General features: G+C 40.9%; 1 protein-coding gene across 3 annotated transcripts in view; it reads left to right on the forward strand.

The window, feature by feature from the left end:
• DOCK4 (dedicator of cytokinesis 4) overlaps nucleotides 1–19,594 on the forward strand; it is a 468,492-nt gene that overhangs the window by 416,971 nt on the left and 31,927 nt on the right. For all 3 annotated transcript variants that reach the window (XM_040260165.1, XM_040260167.1, XM_040260166.1), the window contains 5 exons: nucleotides 4,295–4,443; nucleotides 6,673–6,759; nucleotides 8,594–8,698; nucleotides 16,828–16,969; nucleotides 18,518–18,684. In XM_040260165.1, the coding sequence (XP_040116099.1) occupies nucleotides 4,295–4,443; nucleotides 6,673–6,759; nucleotides 8,594–8,698; nucleotides 16,828–16,969; nucleotides 18,518–18,684 (650 nt within the window). The remainder of the gene's footprint in view (nucleotides 1–4,294; nucleotides 4,444–6,672; nucleotides 6,760–8,593; nucleotides 8,699–16,827; nucleotides 16,970–18,517; nucleotides 18,685–19,594) is intronic.

Below are 19,594 nucleotides of genomic sequence, written 5' to 3' on the forward strand. Positions count from 1 at the left end.
GATTCTTTAACACTCAGCCTTCTGTATGGTCCAACTGTCACATCCATACATGACTACTGGAAAAACCATAGCTTTGACTAAATGGACCCTTGTCAGCAAAGTGATGTCTCTGCTTTTTAACATACTGTCTAGGTTTTGAATGTCTTGGATGTCATAGCTTTTCATCCAAGGAGCAAGCAATCATTTCATGGCTACAGTCTCCATCTGCAGTGATTTTGGAGCCCAAGAACATAAAATCTGCCACTGTTTCCACTTTTTCCCTGTCTCTGTACCATGAAATGATGGGACCGGATGCTTTGATCTTAGTTTTTTGAATGTTGAATTTTAAGCCAGCCTTTTCCCTCTCGTCTTTCACCTTCATTGACAGGTTCTTTAGTTTCTCTTTGCTTTCTGCCATGCAGAGATCCAGAGAATAGCAAGGAGAGATAAGAAAACCTTCTTAAGTGAATGATGCAAGGAAATCGAGAAAATCAATAAAATGGGAAAGACTAGAGATCTCCTGAAGAAAATTGGAGATACCAAGGGAACATTTCATGCAAAGATGTATACAGTAAACGACAGAAACAGCAAGGACCTAACAGAAGCAGAAGAGATTAAGGTGGCAAGAATACACAGAAGAACTATACAAAAAAGCCCACTGGTGGTTACTTCTTTTCCCACCCTTCTCAGGGGCAGCTCACCCACACCTGACCTTCCAGCCATCCCTTGGACCTTCCCAGGGCAAACATTACTTGAACAGCAGTTTACAGATTAGAAACACTTCATTACTACCCCCCCCTTTTCATTTTACTTATTGTGGCAAAATGTGCATAACGTAAGATTTGCCATCTTACCCATTTTTCAGCGGACACTTCAGTGGCCATAAAGTGCGTTCATGTTCTTGGGCCACCATCACCACCATCTGTCTCCAGAACTTTTTCATCCACCCAATCTGAAACCCTGTACACATTAAACCCTGTACACATTAACTTCCCATTTTCCCCTCCCCCCATCTCTGGCACCACCATTCTACTTTCTCTCTGTGTAAATTTGACCTTCGTTGCCTTTTCGGTCCCTCCCCGTGGGCAGCTGAGATGTGGGAAGGGGTTCCCTCTGCCCTCCCCACTCACTGTTCCACCTTTACACTGTGGCATGGTTAGTCTCAAGGATATTTTTTGAAAGCTCAGGGAGATGCAAGAGAAATCTGAGAGGCAAAGATGATCATTCTGGAGCTGTGTCGTTAAGAGAAAATAGGAGTTATTCAACAGCTAAAGGCTTGAAGGAACAGGCTGTGAAGGACCCCAGGTGCCGGTTGGTGTGATAAGGGAGAGGAATCTTAGTTTGTTCAGGTGACAGGAGCAAGAGTGTGGATAGAAAAACAAAGATGCCCTTGGGGTTTTCTTAGATGCTTGGAATTATAAGGGTATGTGGGTAATTAAAGATTAGGAAGTGATCTCAGGAGGCCTCAGGGAAAATGAGGACGCTGTTCAAATACAGCACAGCTCTGATGATCTTGTTATCATCATCTTCTGTTTTGTCCCCTGTGAAGCAGTCTTCCATGGCAACCCATGTCGTGGCGAATTTGGCTGCTTCTACATCCAGTGATTAATCAACACCCTCCAGCAGACATTCGCTCTGTCCACCTCACCCCGGAAAGGGCCTGTCCCCTGTCCATGCAGTGGAAGGCGCCTGTATCCCTGACAGGCAGCCGCCTCTGGATCAGGTTGCATCATGTTTCATTCAGCAAAAGTGATGATGGGGTCGAGGGGCTGGAGGCTTTTTAGGAAGACAGTAGCAGGCTCACAGTAGCAGTCTCCTTCTTACCTGTCATAAGTGGGGACATTGGGGAAATGTGAGTGGAGGGACCAGACCATGGGCAGCCTTCTGTGTCACTTTAGGAAATCCAAATCATTCTGTTGTTAATAGTTACTGAGAATCATTGACTAGTTTTAATCACGGGAGCAATGTGATTGTTTGCATTAAAGAAAACTTGTGTTAGTAACAGCTTGCACACTGAATGCTGAGGAATAAGAGACTGCTGGTGGGTGATGAAAAGTTTTGCTGCAATCATTGAAGTTCCTGGGTTGAGCTCACCAAAGGTAATTAAAGAGGAAAACACAGCCAGAACCTGTGCCTTACAGGACTTCTACACTTAAGAGATAAGAAAATAGTGTTGGGGACCCAGGCCTTTCTTATCACAACTGTATTTTATACATTGAGATGGCCAGATCACAGTACTGGAACGTAACATGTTACTTAGGAGCCTTATTATGTAGTTATCCTTAAGGGAAATAAATGAAGAAAAAGAATGACCATTTATGGGTATTGTATTAAAAGTTACTACTGTGTCTTTTCAGACGTGTGGGGATGGTTGGTAAATGGATACCTAACAGAAGGGTTTTATCATTTTATTCAGTTTAGTAAGTAAGTTGGCTGTTATAGTGTCAGGTGAAAAAAATTATTATAGTCTTTCATCAGGGACAGTGAATTCTGGTTCCCATTCTTGATGTATTTGGCCGTATTTATGGTTCAGGAAAAGAAGAGACCTGCAGAATGGCAAGTATCCTATTAAATACATCACCTGTCAACCATGCTTAAGCCTGTGGGTCACCGTTTCTATACACGTGTATAGAATGTCATCCCTTCACATGTTTCCCCAGGATATTACCACTACACCAAACATGTCATGACTTTAGTAACCATTACTGAAGATTTGTGGGGCCAGCCAGAGGGGTTGTCAGAGTACACAGCCCACACAGTTTGTTCTCTCTCTCTCACACACACACATATACACACTCTTCTTATCCAATACTTTTACCCTTTCTGGTCCTTTCTCTGTTGGCTATTAATAGATTTTAAAAGTTTTCCTTCTCTGAACTCTTCTCTAGCTTTTCCCCTTCTACATTCTGTCTGTACCCTGATACCCCCACACACATATACAGTAAGTCCCCTACATACGAACTTTCAAGTTCCGAACTTTCAAAGATGTGAACATGTGTTCCATCAATGTCGATATGAGTGAAATGGCAACTTGCCCTCCGTCTCCTATTGCTGACGATCCTTCAGCTCTGCCATCTCCCACTTCCTCTCCTTTCTCCAGTGATTAACTCTTCTTGCCTGTTCCCTCGATGCCAGCTCCTGTGTGCTAGCTGTTGTACCATACTACTGTACTTTCAAGGTACTGCACTTTAAAGATGTTTGCTTTATTTTTGTGGTTTTTTTTAATGTATTATTTGTGTGAAAAGTATTATAAACCTATTACAGTACAGCACTATAAAGCTGATTGAGTTTGTTGGGTACCTAGGCTAACTTTGTGGATTTATGAACAAATTACACTTAAGAACACACTCACAGAAGAGAACTCATTTGTATATAGGAGACTTGCTGTATCACTTTCACGTTTTTCAGCCTTTTATTAGCCAAGAGAATTGAGCTATCATTTTTTGTTTCTTAAGCATGCCCTTTTTTGCCAACAAAGATCCATATAGTCAAAGCTATGGTTTATCCAGTAGTCATGTATGGAAGTAAGAGTTGGACCATGAAGAAGGCTAAGCGTTGAAGAATTGATGCTTTTAAACTGTGGTGTTGGAGAAGACTCTTGAGAGTCCCTTGGACAGCAAGGAGATCAAACCAGTCAATCCTAAAGGAAATCAACCCTGAATATTCTTTGGAAGGACTGATGTTGAAGCTTCAGTACTTCGGCCACCTGATGTGAAGAGCTGACTCACTGGAAAATAATCTGATGCTGGGAAAAATTGATGGCAAGAGGAGAAGTGGGCAACAGAGAATGAGATAGTTGGATGGCATCACCGACTCAATGAACATGAGTGTGAGCAAACACCAGGAGATGGTGAAGGACACGAAGCCTGGCGTGCTGCAGTCCATGTGGTCACAAAGGGTTGAAGATGACTGAACAACAACAAAGCATGGCCTGTGGAAACTACCCATAGTCCCCTGCCAAGGGATTTACCCATGAACCTATGTAGCAAACGAAAGCATGTCCCCCCTACATTTTGAACCAGCTACAGAGCTATCCTTAAACATTTTTATTATGCCAGCACATATGAACAGTAGGGGTAGGAAATAGACAGGAAGGAGAGAAAGAAAAAATAAAGAAAGCCAAAAGATCAAACACAAGTCTCTGGTAATTCCATCTCCCGGGGCGCTTCTCATTCATTCACCTTCCGTTGCATATGTCCTGGACATGTGTTCTTCAGTATCGTGAAATTCAGAAAAAAAGTACTTAATCCAGCTTGTCCTGAACCAGCTGCATTGGGGTCCTGTCTCGATCATCACCTTCCCGCTTATCTTTCAGAGGCTGCATATACGCTGTTGTTATATGATGAGCTGCTGGAATGGTCTGACCGGCCCCTCCGGGAGTTCCTGACCTACCCCATGCAAACGGAATGGCAGCGCAAGGAGCACCTGCACCTCGCCATCATCCAGAACTTTGACAGAGGCAAGGTAAGTGGCCCCAGTCACCTGTGTCCCTTCCCAAGACGACTGTCACGTTTCCTTTATCTCTAGTTCACTGATGGCTGCGTCTTCAAGCAGGGGCCCTCAAATTTTCAGTGTGCATTCACAACTCCCAAGAGTTGACTGAAATTAAGATTCCCAGGCCCCACTCCTGCAAATTCTGATTAAGTAGGTCTGGCTTGCGCCAGGGGGTTCTGCGATTTTAATGAGGACTCCAGAAAATTCCAGTGTGTATGAACTTGGACCCCATCTTGAGAGACCCTCATCTAGAGGTTTTAACATCCAAGCATTTTGTTATCTGAAAAACCACTATCACACCTTCGCTACCTCCCCAAATTGGCACATAGTAATCTGTCCCAGTCCACTTTTTTTAAGGTGAAATAAATGAAACTAAATTTATTTACAGAATTTTATGACATCCCGTCATATAGTCAGAGTTGCCATGGGGTGCTGAAAACCCCCCTGAGCTAATAAAGCAATTCAGCATGTCACCTCCCTGCCACCTGCTCCTTCTTCAAGGGTTTGCAGTGCTCTTTAAAAAAAATGTGAATCTGACCCCAGTTGATTTGAACACTTGGATGCTTTGGTGATACATGTCTTAGATTTAAATATATCTTTCAAAGTGCCAAGGTTAAACAGGAAATGAAAATAAACCCAGTGGCTGTCAGTCTTTTATAAAACATAATTGGGTACTCCTAAAAATTTGATGCAAGGGAATTGCTTTATTCTTATCTTCTTCTATTATCTAACTACACTGACATATCATTCATTACGTTAGTACAAAGAAATGCCTCTGTATCCTCCCACAGTAAACTTTCCACCTGAAAGATAAGCTATTACAGAACCTCTCTTGGCCCATTCCCAGGAGTCTGTGCTTTATGAGGACTTTGAGACTATAGCCCATGGGTCAAACAGCTCACTGCCTGTTTCAGTTCAGCCTGCAAACTAAGAATCACTTTTACGTTTTTAAATGGTCAAAAGAACTCAAAAGAAGAATGGTATTTGGCCTGTGGAAATTATATGAAATTCATATTTCAGTTGTCAATAAAGTTTTATTGGAACACAGCCAAGCTCATGCATGTCTGAGGATGTTTTCATAGTTTAATGGCAGTTGTGACAAAGGTTGTATGGCCCACAACACCTAAAGCATTTACTGTTTGGTGGGAAAATTTGCAGACACCTGAGTTAGATCAAAGAATTTTTGCATTTCTGCTGAGAGTAACCAGCTGGCTTAGACCCTTGCAGTTTATAAGTACGCTTGGGCCAACAAGGAATCCACTGAGCCAGCTGCGGATAATTGGACCTTAGGGGTCAGTGGCAGTTCCGCATACCCCAGCCCTGAGGGGCTGCTCATTCATCTCCTTGGCCATTGTGGAACTGCAGTTATTTCAGCATGTTTTGTTTATTTTTTAACTATAAATTATTACTTTATTTTTTTTTTCATTTTATTGAAGTGTAGTGATTTACAATGTTGTGTTAGTTTCTTCCGTACAGTGAAGTAACTCATCTGTACATATATATATATTCTTTTTCATATTCTTTTCCATTTTCTGTTTGTCACAGGATGTTGGATATAGTTCCTTGTGTCACACAGTAGGACCTTGTTGTTTATTCATCCTATATGTACTAGTTTGTATCTGCTAATCCCAAACTCCCAATCCATCCATCCATTCCTTCCCCACCCCCGCTTGGCAACCACATGTCTGTTTTCCATGTCTGTGAGTATGTTTTTGTCTCATAGATGTGTTGATATGTGTTGTATTTTAGATTCCACGTAAGTGATATCATATGGTGTTTATCTTTCCTTGACTTACTTCACTTAGCGTGATAGTCTTTAGGTCCACCCATGTTGCTACACATGGCATTATTTCATTCTTTTTGGTTGACTAATATTCTAGTGTATATGTGTGTGTGTGTGTGTGTGTACACCACATCTTCAGGATAATAGTTTTGAGATGATACCAGGAAATGTTGTTTTTGCACCATATGTTAATGACTTGTAGGTTATCATTTTCAACTCTCTAAATATTTTAAATAATGAACTTGTTAATTACATGCTATTTTCATGCTTAAAATTGCAGTGGTACTATTAAGGGTAGGTTTTAAAGGTTAAGAAGTAAGGCTTGATCATCTGAGAGTGGTCCCCTCTTGACCTCTGGGTGGAAATTAGTAAATGCCATGAGATTGTTAACATTTATGTTATTCACTTGTCCACAGTGTTGGGAGAATGGCATCATCTTGTGCCGGAAGATTGCAGAGCAGTACGAGAGTTACTATGATTACAGAAACCTGAGCAAGATGAGGGTAAGTTACCTGCATGCATCCCATTTAGGTTATGGAATCCTTTTTTAGATTAACTTCCCCATGGTGCTAGGAAGTCAACTTTGTGATCGTCTTGATGTGTCTTGTAGAAAGCTTTTGAAAGATACCTTTCCTCTGAAGCATACTCCTCTATTTATCCAGAGAAATAGCATGTTGACCTGTGTGATTAATATGCAAAACGTAAGCTGTTGATCTATTCTAAATAGTACATCTGAAATATAACATTTAACCCAGGATTAAATTTTTGTTGGAAGAGCTTGTCCCTCACACACAAATCTCAGCAATATTCCATTCTTAGTTCTATAATCTGTGCAATAAAATAGGAGAAATGGCTACTGATGCATTTTGAAAGATTTGGGGGCTAACTTCTGTAGGTATCAAAGCTTTTTAGCTTCAGAAATGTTTTTATTTGCTAAAACTGAAACCAAGGTCTTAGTACCCAAGAGCTCAAGGAGTTTAATATTCTGTGTCCCTAAACCAAATCTTTTATATTGAGGTAGCCAAAAAGTTCACTTGGGTTTTTGTGAAGCATCATACAAAAACCCAATGAACTTTGGCCAATTCAATACCTTCTCTTCTTGAAGTTCAAACAAGTCCCTCTGGTACTCCACGTCCTCATTCTTGTCAGGTCAAACATTTTGTATCATCTTGTTACATTTAAGCTCTTCAGGGCTTCTAAAACAAGATCATCAGATTATATATACATAGGCACCTACATATATAGTTTTAAAAATTATGATATTGCCTTTTCATTCCAAGGTAGTAATATAAGAGATAATACTCATAAACCTTTAACAACCCAGTATCCCTTATACCACAAGTAACTTCTTCCTCTGGCAGGAACCAACCCTGTACTTTGGGTCAGGAGTTCATCAATATTTCTCCTAACAGGAAAACCAAGGAGGAAAAGCCTTGTTTTAACTTCAGCCCATCACGCTGGCTTTGGCAGGCCCTGCAGTTTCGTATAAAAATGTCCCTGTGTTTCTCTTTGCATCCTGTCCCTGGAACAGAAGCGAGGTTACAATGTTTACCTTTGAGGGCCCTTGGGTGCCATAGTCACTAAGATTTTTATAAACTCAAAGCTTTGCACTTCATACCAAGTGCTCTTTTGGGTGCTGTTACTGGGGGCGGAGAAAGGGGAGATATTTTCAATTGCAATATTAGTCTTTCTCTGGAAACCCTGGAGATGATAATACCATGAATGGAAAACCATAATCTTTATGTACTTCATGCTTCCAACCTCAATCAAAGACACACTTAACGGCCTTCAGCCCCCACAACACTTGCACTATGGGCCCCGTTTGGTTTGTTGGTTTATCCCCGTTCAATCTGTACAAGGTTACATCTTCCAGATGTCCTGAATTACCATGACCTAGGAGGACTGAATGCTCAGGTGAGTACAAGAATTATCCAGAAAGATTTTGCCTCTAAGAGTTCATGTTAATTTTTATTGTGAAGAAAATATTTTGATAGACTATGTGCACAGAAATCATTTCCTCTGGTAAGAACATGTAGTAATATACCTGATCCTTTAAAGCAGAGGTCAAGAAACTGAAGCCTATGGACCTCAAAGAATTGAGTAGTTATGACAGGGACCAGGTGACTTGTAAGGTCTGAAATATTTATTGTCTGGCCATTTACAGAGTAAGTTTGCTGATCTCTGCCTTAAAGCATAGAAAAGGAGTCAACCTTCTTTTCTGCAAATGGAACTAAAGTTGACGTTCTCTTTTTTTCATAGAAGAAATATCCTCTTCTATAAAGTGGTGGAGCTAAAAGATGAGATAAAATGACTAAAACACCCCCTGTTCTTTGCTAGATGATGGAGGCCTCTTTGTATGACAAAATTATGGACCAGCAACGTCTTGAACCAGAGTTCTTCAGAGTTGGATTTTATGGGAAAAAGTTTCCATTTTTCTTAAGAGTAAGTAATATACTACTTGATTTGCTTTCACGCTTCCAATATAGATATCCCAATCAAGCAAACTAAGATATGAATGACATATTTTCCTTTTAAGGCAGGTAATAACTTCACGAGATTCTCTTTTAACTTTAGTTTGCAAACATCATACTCATATAGAATGCCTTGTTTTGAATAATTTCCCAAGATTTCAAACAATCAGTTGAATTTTCTTCCTACATTTCAAAGCTCATTATATTTTATGAGCAATCTTTGGCAATTACAGTTGTTTCCCTTGTATAGTTGGTAGCATTACTTCTGTTCAGCCTGCGATTTCCACAGAGTTAGTCTTAGAGAAAAATGGCGGGCGCTATAGGGCCTGGGAGTTGCAGACCTTAGAAAACACGACAGTTTCACGTCTTGTGGAAACTCTGCCTCCAGGCTCCAGAGGACCATTGTTCGTCCTAGCTGACTTTGAAAAGATAAATGCCACCCAGCAAAGAGATTCAACTTATTGCTAGTAGAAACTATTTCTACAAAGGGAAGTTTTCAAGACTTTCCAAGGTACCTACCAGATAATAAAATATTTGACTCCATTCTTAGCATTGTTCGCATTCGGCCAAGTAGTCTCTTAAGTGCTGAAATAACTTGGGTAACATTCCAGTTTATAACATCTCATTTATACTCACCTAAAAGCATTGGCAAGGACAAGAATGCACCTTCTCCAGCAACTAAGGAGGAGTTACAGGAATAATTTGTAACACTGAGTGAATTCATTACAAAGTTTAAATCTTAAATATCTTCCTTTAGCTGTTGGTCGGAGAAGGCAATGGCACCCCACTCCAGTACTCTTGCCTGGAAAATCCCATGGATGGAGGAGCCTGGAAGGCTGCAGTCTATGGGGTCACTGAGGGTCAGACATGACTGAGTGACTTCACTTTCACTTTTCACTCTCATGCATTGGAAAAGGAAATGGCAACCCACTCCAGTGCTCTTGTCTGGAGATTCCCAGGGATGGGGGAGCCTGGTGGGCTGCCATCTATGGGGTCGCACAGAGTCAGATACGACTGAAGTGACTTAGCAGCAGCAGCAGCTGTTGGTACTTATGAATAAGATACAGGATGGGGGTACTTGAAGGAGGATAGAGAGGAGAAACATTTGACTTCATTGCTTCTTTAATAATCATTAATGTATCTGCCTTTCAGAATGAAGATATATATGTATGTGTGTGTATGTGTAAAATACCTAAACACCATAGGCAAAGATTCACTTAGTATCGCATAAAACAAATGCTCAAAGAGCAAATCAGTCATCTAACTGATTGAATAACCATGTATTTGGGTACCACACAGACCTAGGTATAAAATCTCTTTGCTGGGTTAAGGAGGATCCACATACATTGTCGGCTCTGCAGATGGACCTGCCTGCAGACAGAGGAAAGCTTGATTCCAAATCAAAACTAGTGGCAAATTCAGAACCCTTGCTGAATTTGAAAAACTGTGCCTTCAAAGTGGACACACTGGTCCTGAGCTGTCATCAGCCACCTCCTGCAGAGTGCAGGGTCTGGGTCCAAGTTCCGAGGGGAAGGAGGGACATTCTGGAGCTGTGAGCAGTGCAGAGGGCTGGAGACCCCACAGTAGGGCCCAGACATGATTCTCATGCTACAGACCACCCCTTCCTCTCTTGGCTTAGTAATGCAATGATTCTGTTTTATTCCATATCATACTCAGGGCTACTTGATCCATTATGCACAGTAGATACAGTGCTTAGGGACCATAATATTCTTAGATGGTTCATAAAACTGTTTTCTTTTAAAAATCAGAAGAAAATAGTGAACTTTCAGTTTAAAGAAAATGTTAAAATATATATTATAGTGTATATTATGGGTGTGAGTGCACACTGTCATGCCCGACTGTTTGTGACCCCATGGACTGTAGCCTGCCAGGCTCCTCTGTCCATGGAATTTTTCAGACAAGAATACTGGAGTAGGTTGCCATTTCCTCCTCCAGGAGATCTTCTCAACCCAGGAATTGAACCTGCATCTCCTGCATTGCAGACAGATTCTTTATCTGCTGAGCCATCTGGGAATCCCACAGTGTATACTCTACACTAGATTGTTATTTAATAGTATATATTGTACATTAGGTTATTATTGATATTATTTGTCTTTATACCAAATGAGTCATACAGTATGATTTTTAATATTTTTAATAGAGAAAGCAGCCCATGAAAGTTGTACTGTAGTCCTGATCAAATTCTGAATTCAGCTAACAAGTGTATTATAAAGCACCCTAGAACTCTATCATGTATGTGTAATTAGTGTTAATTAAAAGTGTAAAGATCTTTAAAAGTCAGAAGTAGTTTAGGAGCCATAATTTTAAAGGAAATTTGGCAAATTAGAAGATGTATCAGCTAATAAAATGAATTTTGTTAATATTTCAATTGGAATAGACCAATATATCATCTTTCTTTCAAAAACAGCTTTTCTAGAAATAAATGGCATTTCTTTCTAAATGAAAGAGAAGCGTCACCCTCTATTGGTTTCTAAATGGCACTGCACCCTTCGGAATCATGGGACTAGACTTTTTAAGAGATCAGGTTCTATCTAGTCTGTTCTTTGATTTAAAAACAAATATCAACTTTAAAAATTTCCTTTCACTGTGTGATCAATTTCCAGATAATATTTAAAGCTCAAATAAATTGATGTTTGTGTTATTGAGGTAGCTTTTCTTACCCGCGTGGAAAATGATTTCTTTATCGACAGTGTTTAAATGCATAAAATATCTTTGAATAGTGATTTGTCTGAGGAGGATGATTGAGGTCAAGGATGGGAAAGATACTTTTTATTGTATGCTTATACTATTTGGGAATTTTTTATCCCATGGATATGTATTTCCTTTTTAAAGAAAGACAATTTTAAAAATAACTATTAACAAATTGTTGTTGTTCAATCACTAAGTCCTGTCCAACTGTTTGTGACCCCATGGACTGCAGCATGCTATGCTTCCCTGTCCTTCACCAACTCCTGAAGTTTGTTGAAACCCATGTCTGTTGAGTCAGTGATGTCATACAACCATCTCATTGTCTGTTGCCCCATTCTCCTCTTGCCCTCAATCTTGCCCAGCATCCAGAGCCACACAAAGACATGTACATGAGTGTTCACAGCAGCATTATTCACAACTGCCTAGAAGCAGAAACAGTCGAAATGCCCATCCACCGATGAATGGATACACAAAATATGGTATAGCTATACAATAGAATATTCAGCAATAAGAAAGGAATGAAGTACTGATAATGCTACAAAATGAGTGAACCTTGATAATATTAAGTGAAAGAAGCCAGTTACAAACAGCCACATGTTATGTAATTCCACTTATATGAAATGTCCAGAATAGGTAAATCCATGGAAACTGAAAGTAGATTAGTGGCTGCCAGGTGCCAAGGGGAGGCGGAGATGGGGAGTGACTGCTAATGGGTACAAATTTCTTTTTGCAGTAATGAAAATAATCTGAAATTATATAATGCAGATAGTTGCACAACTCTGTGAATATACCAAAAACAACCGAATTGCATTCTATAAAAGGGTAAATTTTATGGCTTGTGAACTATATCTCAAAACTATGGTTTTAAAAAATAATTGATGGAAAGAAAGTTTATCTCCTTTTTATTTCTCCATAACTCAAATATTAGGCCCCAAATTTATGTTTATTCCAAAATGATTTCTTACTACCTTTGAATGACCTTACACTTAGAGGCATTCCCCTGATTTTATAAACTGTTGTGACATATAAGCATTGCTTTAGAACTGTTTCAGTTTTCAGATACTTATTTGGGGACTTCAGTAATATGCAAAAAGATATATGTATTGTCTTATTTTATCAAGCAAATTTATTATATTTAATTTTTTATTTTATATTGAGTATAGTTGATTTACAATGTTGTGTTAGTTTCAGGTATACAGCAAAGCAATTCAGTTACATGTATACATGTATCTGTGGCTCAGATCATGAACTCCTTATTGCCAAATTCAGACTTAAATTGAAGAAAGTAGGAAAAACCACTAGACCATTCAGGTATGACCTAACTCAAATCCCTTACGGTTATACAATGGAAGTGAGAAACAGATTCAAGGGATCAGATCTGACAGAGTGCTTGAAGAACTATGGACGGAAGTTCATGACATTGTACAGGAGGCAGTGATCAAGACCATTCCCAAGAAAAAGAAATGCAAAAAGGCAAGATGGTTGTCTGAGGAGGCCTTACAAATAGCTGAGAAAAGAAGAGAAGCGAAAGGCAAAGGAGAAAGGGAAAGATATACCCATTTGAATGCAGAGTTTCAAAGAATAGCAAGGAGAGATAAGAAAGCCTTCCTCAGTGATCAACACAAAGAAATAGAGGGAAACAATGGAATGTGAAAGACTAGAGATCTCTTCAAGAAAATTAGAAATAGCAAGGGAACATTTCATGCAAAGATGGGCTCAATAAAGGAAAGAAATGGTAGGGACCTAACAGAAGCAGAAGATATTAAGAGGTGGCAAGAAGACACAGAAGAACTATGCAAAAAAGATCTACACAACCCAGATAATCACAATGATGTGATCACTCACCTATAGCCAGACATCCTGGAATGCAAAGTCAAGTGGGCCTTAGGAAGGAAGCATCACTATGAACAAAACTAGTGGAGGTGATGGAATTCCAGTTGAGCTATTTCCAAAGGGAGGAAGGAGGGAGGTTAAGGGTGGGGAACACATGTCCACCCATGGCTGGTTCATGTGAATGTATGGCAAAAACCACCACAATAAAATAAATAAAATAAAAGATGATGTTGTGAAAGTGCTGCACTCAATATGCCAGCAAATTTGGAAACTCAGCAGTGGCCACGGGACTGGAAAAGATCAGTTTTCATTCCAATCCCTAAGAAAGGCAATGGCAAAGAATGCTCAAACTACTGCACAGTTGCATTCATCTCACACGCTAGCAAAGTAATGCTCAAAAGTCTCCAAGACAGGCTCCAACAGTATGTGAACCATGAACATCCAGATGTTCAAGCTGGATTTAGAAAAGGCAGAGGAACCAGAGATCAAATTGCCAACATCTGCTGGATCATCAAAAAAGCACAAGAGTTCTAGAAAAACATCTGCTGCTGCTAAGTCGCTTCAGTTGTGTCTGACTCTGTGCGCCCCCATAGACAGCAGAAAAACATCTACTTCTGCTTTATTGACTATGCCAAAGCCTTTGACTCTGTGGATCACAACAAACTGTGGAAAATTCTGAAAGAGATGGGAATACCAGACCACCTGACCTGCCTCTTGAGAAATCTGATGCAGGTCAGGAAGCAACAATTAGAAGTGGACATGGAACAACAGACTGGTTCCAAATAGGAAAAGGAGTATGTCAAGGCTGTATATTGTCACCCTGCTTATTTAACTTATATGCAGAGTATATCATGAGGAATGCTGGGCTGGATGAAGGACAAGCTAGAATTAAGATTGCTAGGAGAAATATCAATAACCTCAGATATACAGATGACACCACCCTTATGGCAGAAAGCAAAGAACTAAAGAGCCTCTTGATGAAAGTGAAAGAGGCAAGTCAAAAAGTTGACTTAAAACTCAACATTCAGAAAACAAAGATCATGGCATCTGGTCCCATCACTTCATGGCAAATAGGTGGGAAAACAATGGAAAAAGTGACAGACTTTATTTTGAGGGGCTCCAAAATCACTGCAGATGGTGACTGCAGCCATGAAATTAAAAGACGCTTGCTCCTTGGAAGAAAAGCTATGGCTAAATTAGACAGCATATTAAAAAGCAGAGACATTACTTTCCCAACAATCCATCTAGTCAAAAGCTATGGTTTTTCCAGTAGTCATGTATGGATGTAGCTGGCGATCAGAAGGCCTCTTTGGCCAGTTTTTCTCCAAGTTGGAGTGTGAAGGAAGCTGAGCACTGAAGAATTGATGCTTTTGAAGTGTGGTGTTGGAGCAGACTCTTGAGAGTCCCTTGGACTGCAAGGAGATCCAACCAGTCCATCCTAAAGGAGATCAGTCCTGGGTGTTCATTGGAAGGACTGATATTGAAGCTAAAACTCCAATACTTTGGCCAACTGATGTAAAGAGCTGACTCTTTTGAAAAACCCTGATATGGGTAAGATTGAAAGTGGGAGAAGGGGACGACAGAGGATGAGATGGTTGGATGGGATCACCAACTCAATGGACATGAGTTTGAGTAAACTCTAGGAGGTGGTGATGGGCAGGGATGCCTGGTGTGCTGCAGTCCATGGGGTCGCAAAGAGTCGGACACGACTGAGCAACTGAACTGATACATGTATCTATTCTTTTTTAGATTTTGTTCCCATATAGGTTATTACAGAGTAGTGAGTAGAGTTCCCTTTGCTATACACTAGGTCCTTGTTGAATATCTTTTGAGCAAAATAAATAACACAGCATCAGAAGGTATGACTTCAATCAAGAAAATTTAAATATAGGATTATTTATGGGGAGGGCAATCCTGATTCCTAAGGAGTCTGTCTTAGCTTGTGTTTCTCAGGGGTTTATTGGTTTATTGGGTAACTTGTGGGGCCTTGTGGCAAGTTCTCAGAGCTCAGTTCTGCTGCTTGGTTCCTCTGCCTGCAGCTGCTTTTTCTCAGCTGCAACCCTGAGCCCCTTTCCCAGAGTGGATTCTAAGTTCCTCACTCTGGCCCGGAGTGCTTCCTCAGTGCATTTGGTGCAATCACAGAAACCGCCCAGAGCTGAGAACTGCTGAGATCATTGGGCCTTAACTCCCCAGACCACGAAGCACTTTACTCCTTAAAGATCTTCAGGGCATCTTAGCCCACAATCTTTCTTGGTCTCTGTAGCTCTTAGGAGTTTTTCCACGTATCAGGCCATGTTCAGAACAGAGGGAGCTAAGGCCTTGGACTCAGACCTGAGCTTAAATCTCATACATGTGGACAAAGTATGTAATGATCCTGATCCTCAGTTCCCAGCTACAAAATGGGGGTGGGGGACACCCTCTCAAGTTTCTTTGGGTTAAATAAGGTATGTGCTGGCTGTGCTTAACAATTATAATTTCATTATCATTGATTATCATTAAACTCCCCTGGTGGCTCATGACAGTCAAGAATCTGCCTGCACTGGATTGGGGTTTGATCCCTGGGCCAGGAATACCCCCTGGAAAGGGAATGGCTACCCATTTCTGTAGTCTCACCTGAAGAATTCCATGGATACAGGAGGCTAGCGGGGTAAGGTCCATGGGGTCACATAGAGTAGGACGTGACTGAGCAACTAATACTTTCACTTTAAACTGTCAGGAAGAGTTGTTCCATATCGATAAGCAGATCATGAAGGTTCTTGTTGAGAAGGTCCCCACCCTGCCAGCTCTGTGGCCTCCATCAAGAATAACCTTCACCTTTTTTACCTGAATGAGAGAGTCCTAACTAACAGAATGTTTATATGTATTGTAAAAACAAAGCGGAAACAGACAAAGATTTGTGCAACATTTAGCAAGACCTTAAAAATCCCCAAACTTGGCTTTAGGCAGTTAACAGAGGTCCTGGCTACAGGACGCTGAGCGGAGTCAGGGATAGCAGGGATTCTCACAGCAACAGCCTTGCTGAGAGCTGGCATGCAGGCGGCTTGTCCTTCCTCTCCATGGAAGGATCTAGGAGTGAAAGGGTTAAGTCTGATCTCTGTGAACTTTATAGAAAGGCTGCATAAAATGTATTTTTAAGGATTGCACTTACTTTGCTTTCTTCCAAATTGAGAATTTGCCCACTTAACTTTGTTATACAGTTTTTAAAATACTCTAACATGTGTTCACTAACATTTGGAGGGAACACGATTGCTTTGTTTTGTACTTTGGTGCTCTGAGAATCAGACACCCCTTTGCACCTCAGGCAAGTGAACCTGGAAGAGTGAGGCATGCTGTGGAACTTACTAGAAGCAATAGAGAGTGATGCCTCTGACCTTTGCCCTGTATTTTTAATATTTGGACAAATTCTCTAGACTGTTCCAGTGTGGTTTTTTGGTTATATTCTATTAATGTTGGACCTATGTTTAGTTACTGCCAGTGTTGCATATTTTGGCTTCTTGAGTGTAGTGACTGCACTCAATTACATAGTCCTAATGTTTCTTTTTCTGATTTTACCTCCAGAATAAAGAGTTTGTGTGTCGAGGGCATGACTACGAAAGACTGGAGGCCTTCCAGCAGAGAATGCTGAACGAGTTCCCCCACGCCATCGCCATGCAGCATGCCAACCAACCCGATGAGACCATCTTCCAGGCAGAAGCTCAGTGTATCCACAGCTAGAAAGGCCAGATTCTGACTAGGTCCCGCTGGCCTTTGGCTGCAGAGTGTTTCTCTGCAGGTGCTTCAGGCACTGGCCCCTTGTCAATAGCCGTGTTCTCATTCTCCTTCTTTCTCATCATGTTAATTTTAGCTTAGCTCCTTCCAAACAGAATTATGCTAGATATTCTCATGATGTCAGTTGAAAAGAAATCCCTTAAGGATTCTGTTAAGAGAATTTTTTTTCCCTTTTAGTTTCAGCTTTTCTATATCTCAACCCTGCTTTTAAAGCTCCTTTTTAGGGATTTCTCCTAGAATAATTTTCCTCTGGCATCTCCTGTAGAAATGGGCTTCCCAGGTGGCTCACTGGTAAAGAATCCACCTGCCACTGCATGAGACGTGGGTTCAGTCCCTGAATCAGGAAGATCCCCTAGAGAAGGAAATGGCAACCCACTCAAGTATTCTTGCCCAGGGAATTCCATGGACAGAGGAGCCTATTGGGTTACAGTCCATGGGGTCTCAAAGAGTCAGATGCAACTGAGTGTGCACGTGTGCGCACACGCACACACACACCCTGTAGAAACCACTTCGGATCACTTACCTACTTTTCCCTTGATGTTTTTATTCTGGATGAAAGGGAAGAGGAAGAGGTAGCCCTGTATCTTTCAGGGACTCTTAGCCATGGCATTCCTGACAGCATTTAACAATTGTCATGTAATTGACACTCCCATTGTGCAAACATAAACAACTCAACTGAAATTACACAGGCATTAGAGACAAAGGGACTTCACCCCAGCACTCCTTTATGAATTGTTCTTTCTTCCTGAAATTGACAATCTTAAAGATCAGAAATTCCCCCCTGAAAATTACGGATACTATTCCAAAGTAGAAACTTAAGTGTACCAGAAGCAAGCAATTACTTAAGGGAAAAGATTTTGCTATCTTTCTTTGAATGAGAAGAAGAGATGGTAAATTTATAAGTAAATACAATACCCCTTTAATGTAGTTTTCAAAAATACCAACTATAGCTAAACACTCTGCTTATCAATACAAGGTTTGGGAGAGTGGATACCTCAAATGTGCAAAGGCTAGAGACAGGGAACATATGAGTTACTATCAGTACTGGTTGCTGTCTTTGGTTGCATAGGTGTTTATACATTATTTTACAAACACATTTTAAAAGGACCATACATGCACTAAAGATCAGAGCCTCATAAACAAGGGTTAAAATGAATACAATCCTTAGTACCTAGGATCCAAGCCATTCAGATTTACCCCCACCCCCCAAAAAAACCTATGATAAATGAATTCACAGGACATAGAAATTTCTAACTGATACTTTGTCAGAATGACCTATGCGAAGCTATTTTAAGGCTTGTAGTTTGAGACGTGATTTGCTATGAACTGAGTTCTCGGTACCTTCTTGGCAGTTTTGACTTTATCCCAATAGAAACACTCGATTGTTCACCATCCCTTTCTTTCTGCCAAAGCTCAGGTCAAGCTAGACGCCCCAGGGAGTCTACCAAATCAGATTCCCTCCTTGACTCTTGAATCCTAGATTTGCAGATATACGCCGTGACTCCCATCCCAGAAAGCCAGGAGGTCCTTCAGAGAGAAGGTGTTCCAGACAACATCAAAAGTTTCTATAAAGTGAATCACATCTGGAAATTCCGCTACGACAGACCATTTCACAAAGGCACGAAAGATAAAGAGAATGAATTCAAGGTACTGAGCAATTCTTATGACACATGGTTTCCTCAAATAGAGAGCTTTTTTTTTATCAAGATGCGTGTTAAGTATTTACTCAAGACACAGTCAGGTGATAAAACTAGAAGGTGGTCTAATTATTCTTAAACTCTACCACGTGTCAGGGTGACATGAGTTGTTTTCTAACCGAGCAGATTTCTTGGCCTGGGAATTGACTCACTGGGTCACAGAGGAGGCCCCGGAGTTTAGGATGATTGTAATGGCAGTGGTCCTCTGTCCAGGTTTTGAGATCTCAGGGTTCAGCTCAGTCCTCCATTCATTCATGTTGAACCAACTGTGGGAACCTCAGATACGGGAGATTGGCATGAGTAAAGGATACTGAAGGAACAGGTGATAGAACCACTGGGGAGGCTCCTGGCCCAGTGAGAGAGACTGTGCTAACTTTTGCTGCTTCTTCTCAATAGAACGATGTGTAACTCAGACTTCTGAGAGGACCAACCATAGCTTCTTTGCATGGGTTGAGTTTTCCATCCTCAGTTCTGATAAGCCTTGCTTGTTCTCTCTCAGCCAGAAAGAGCAAGGTTTCTCACAACCCTACTGGGGGAAAGGGGTGAAATTGTTCCACAGATAAATTATAATCTACCCTTTCCTTGATAACAGTGACAATGTGAGACCATACAAATCCCCAGGATCTCCCTCCAAGCAAAAAAATGTAAAGTGAATGTAGGATCCTGGGTGACTTGGCTTAGCTTCTTTCATCGCAGTGAAGTGAAAGTCGCTCAGCATGTCTGACTCTTTGCGACCCCGTGGACTACACAGTTCATGGAATTCTCCATACCAGAATACTAGAGTGGGTAGTCTTTCCCTTCTCCAAGGGATCTTCCCATCCCAGGGATTGAACCCAGGTCTCCCACATTGCAGGCAGATT

This window comes from Oryx dammah, unplaced genomic scaffold (assembly GCF_014754425.2).
Source record: "Oryx dammah isolate SB20612 unplaced genomic scaffold, SCBI_Odam_1.1 HiC_scaffold_18, whole genome shotgun sequence".
In the NCBI taxonomy this organism is placed as follows: domain Eukaryota; kingdom Metazoa; phylum Chordata; class Mammalia; order Artiodactyla; family Bovidae; genus Oryx; species Oryx dammah.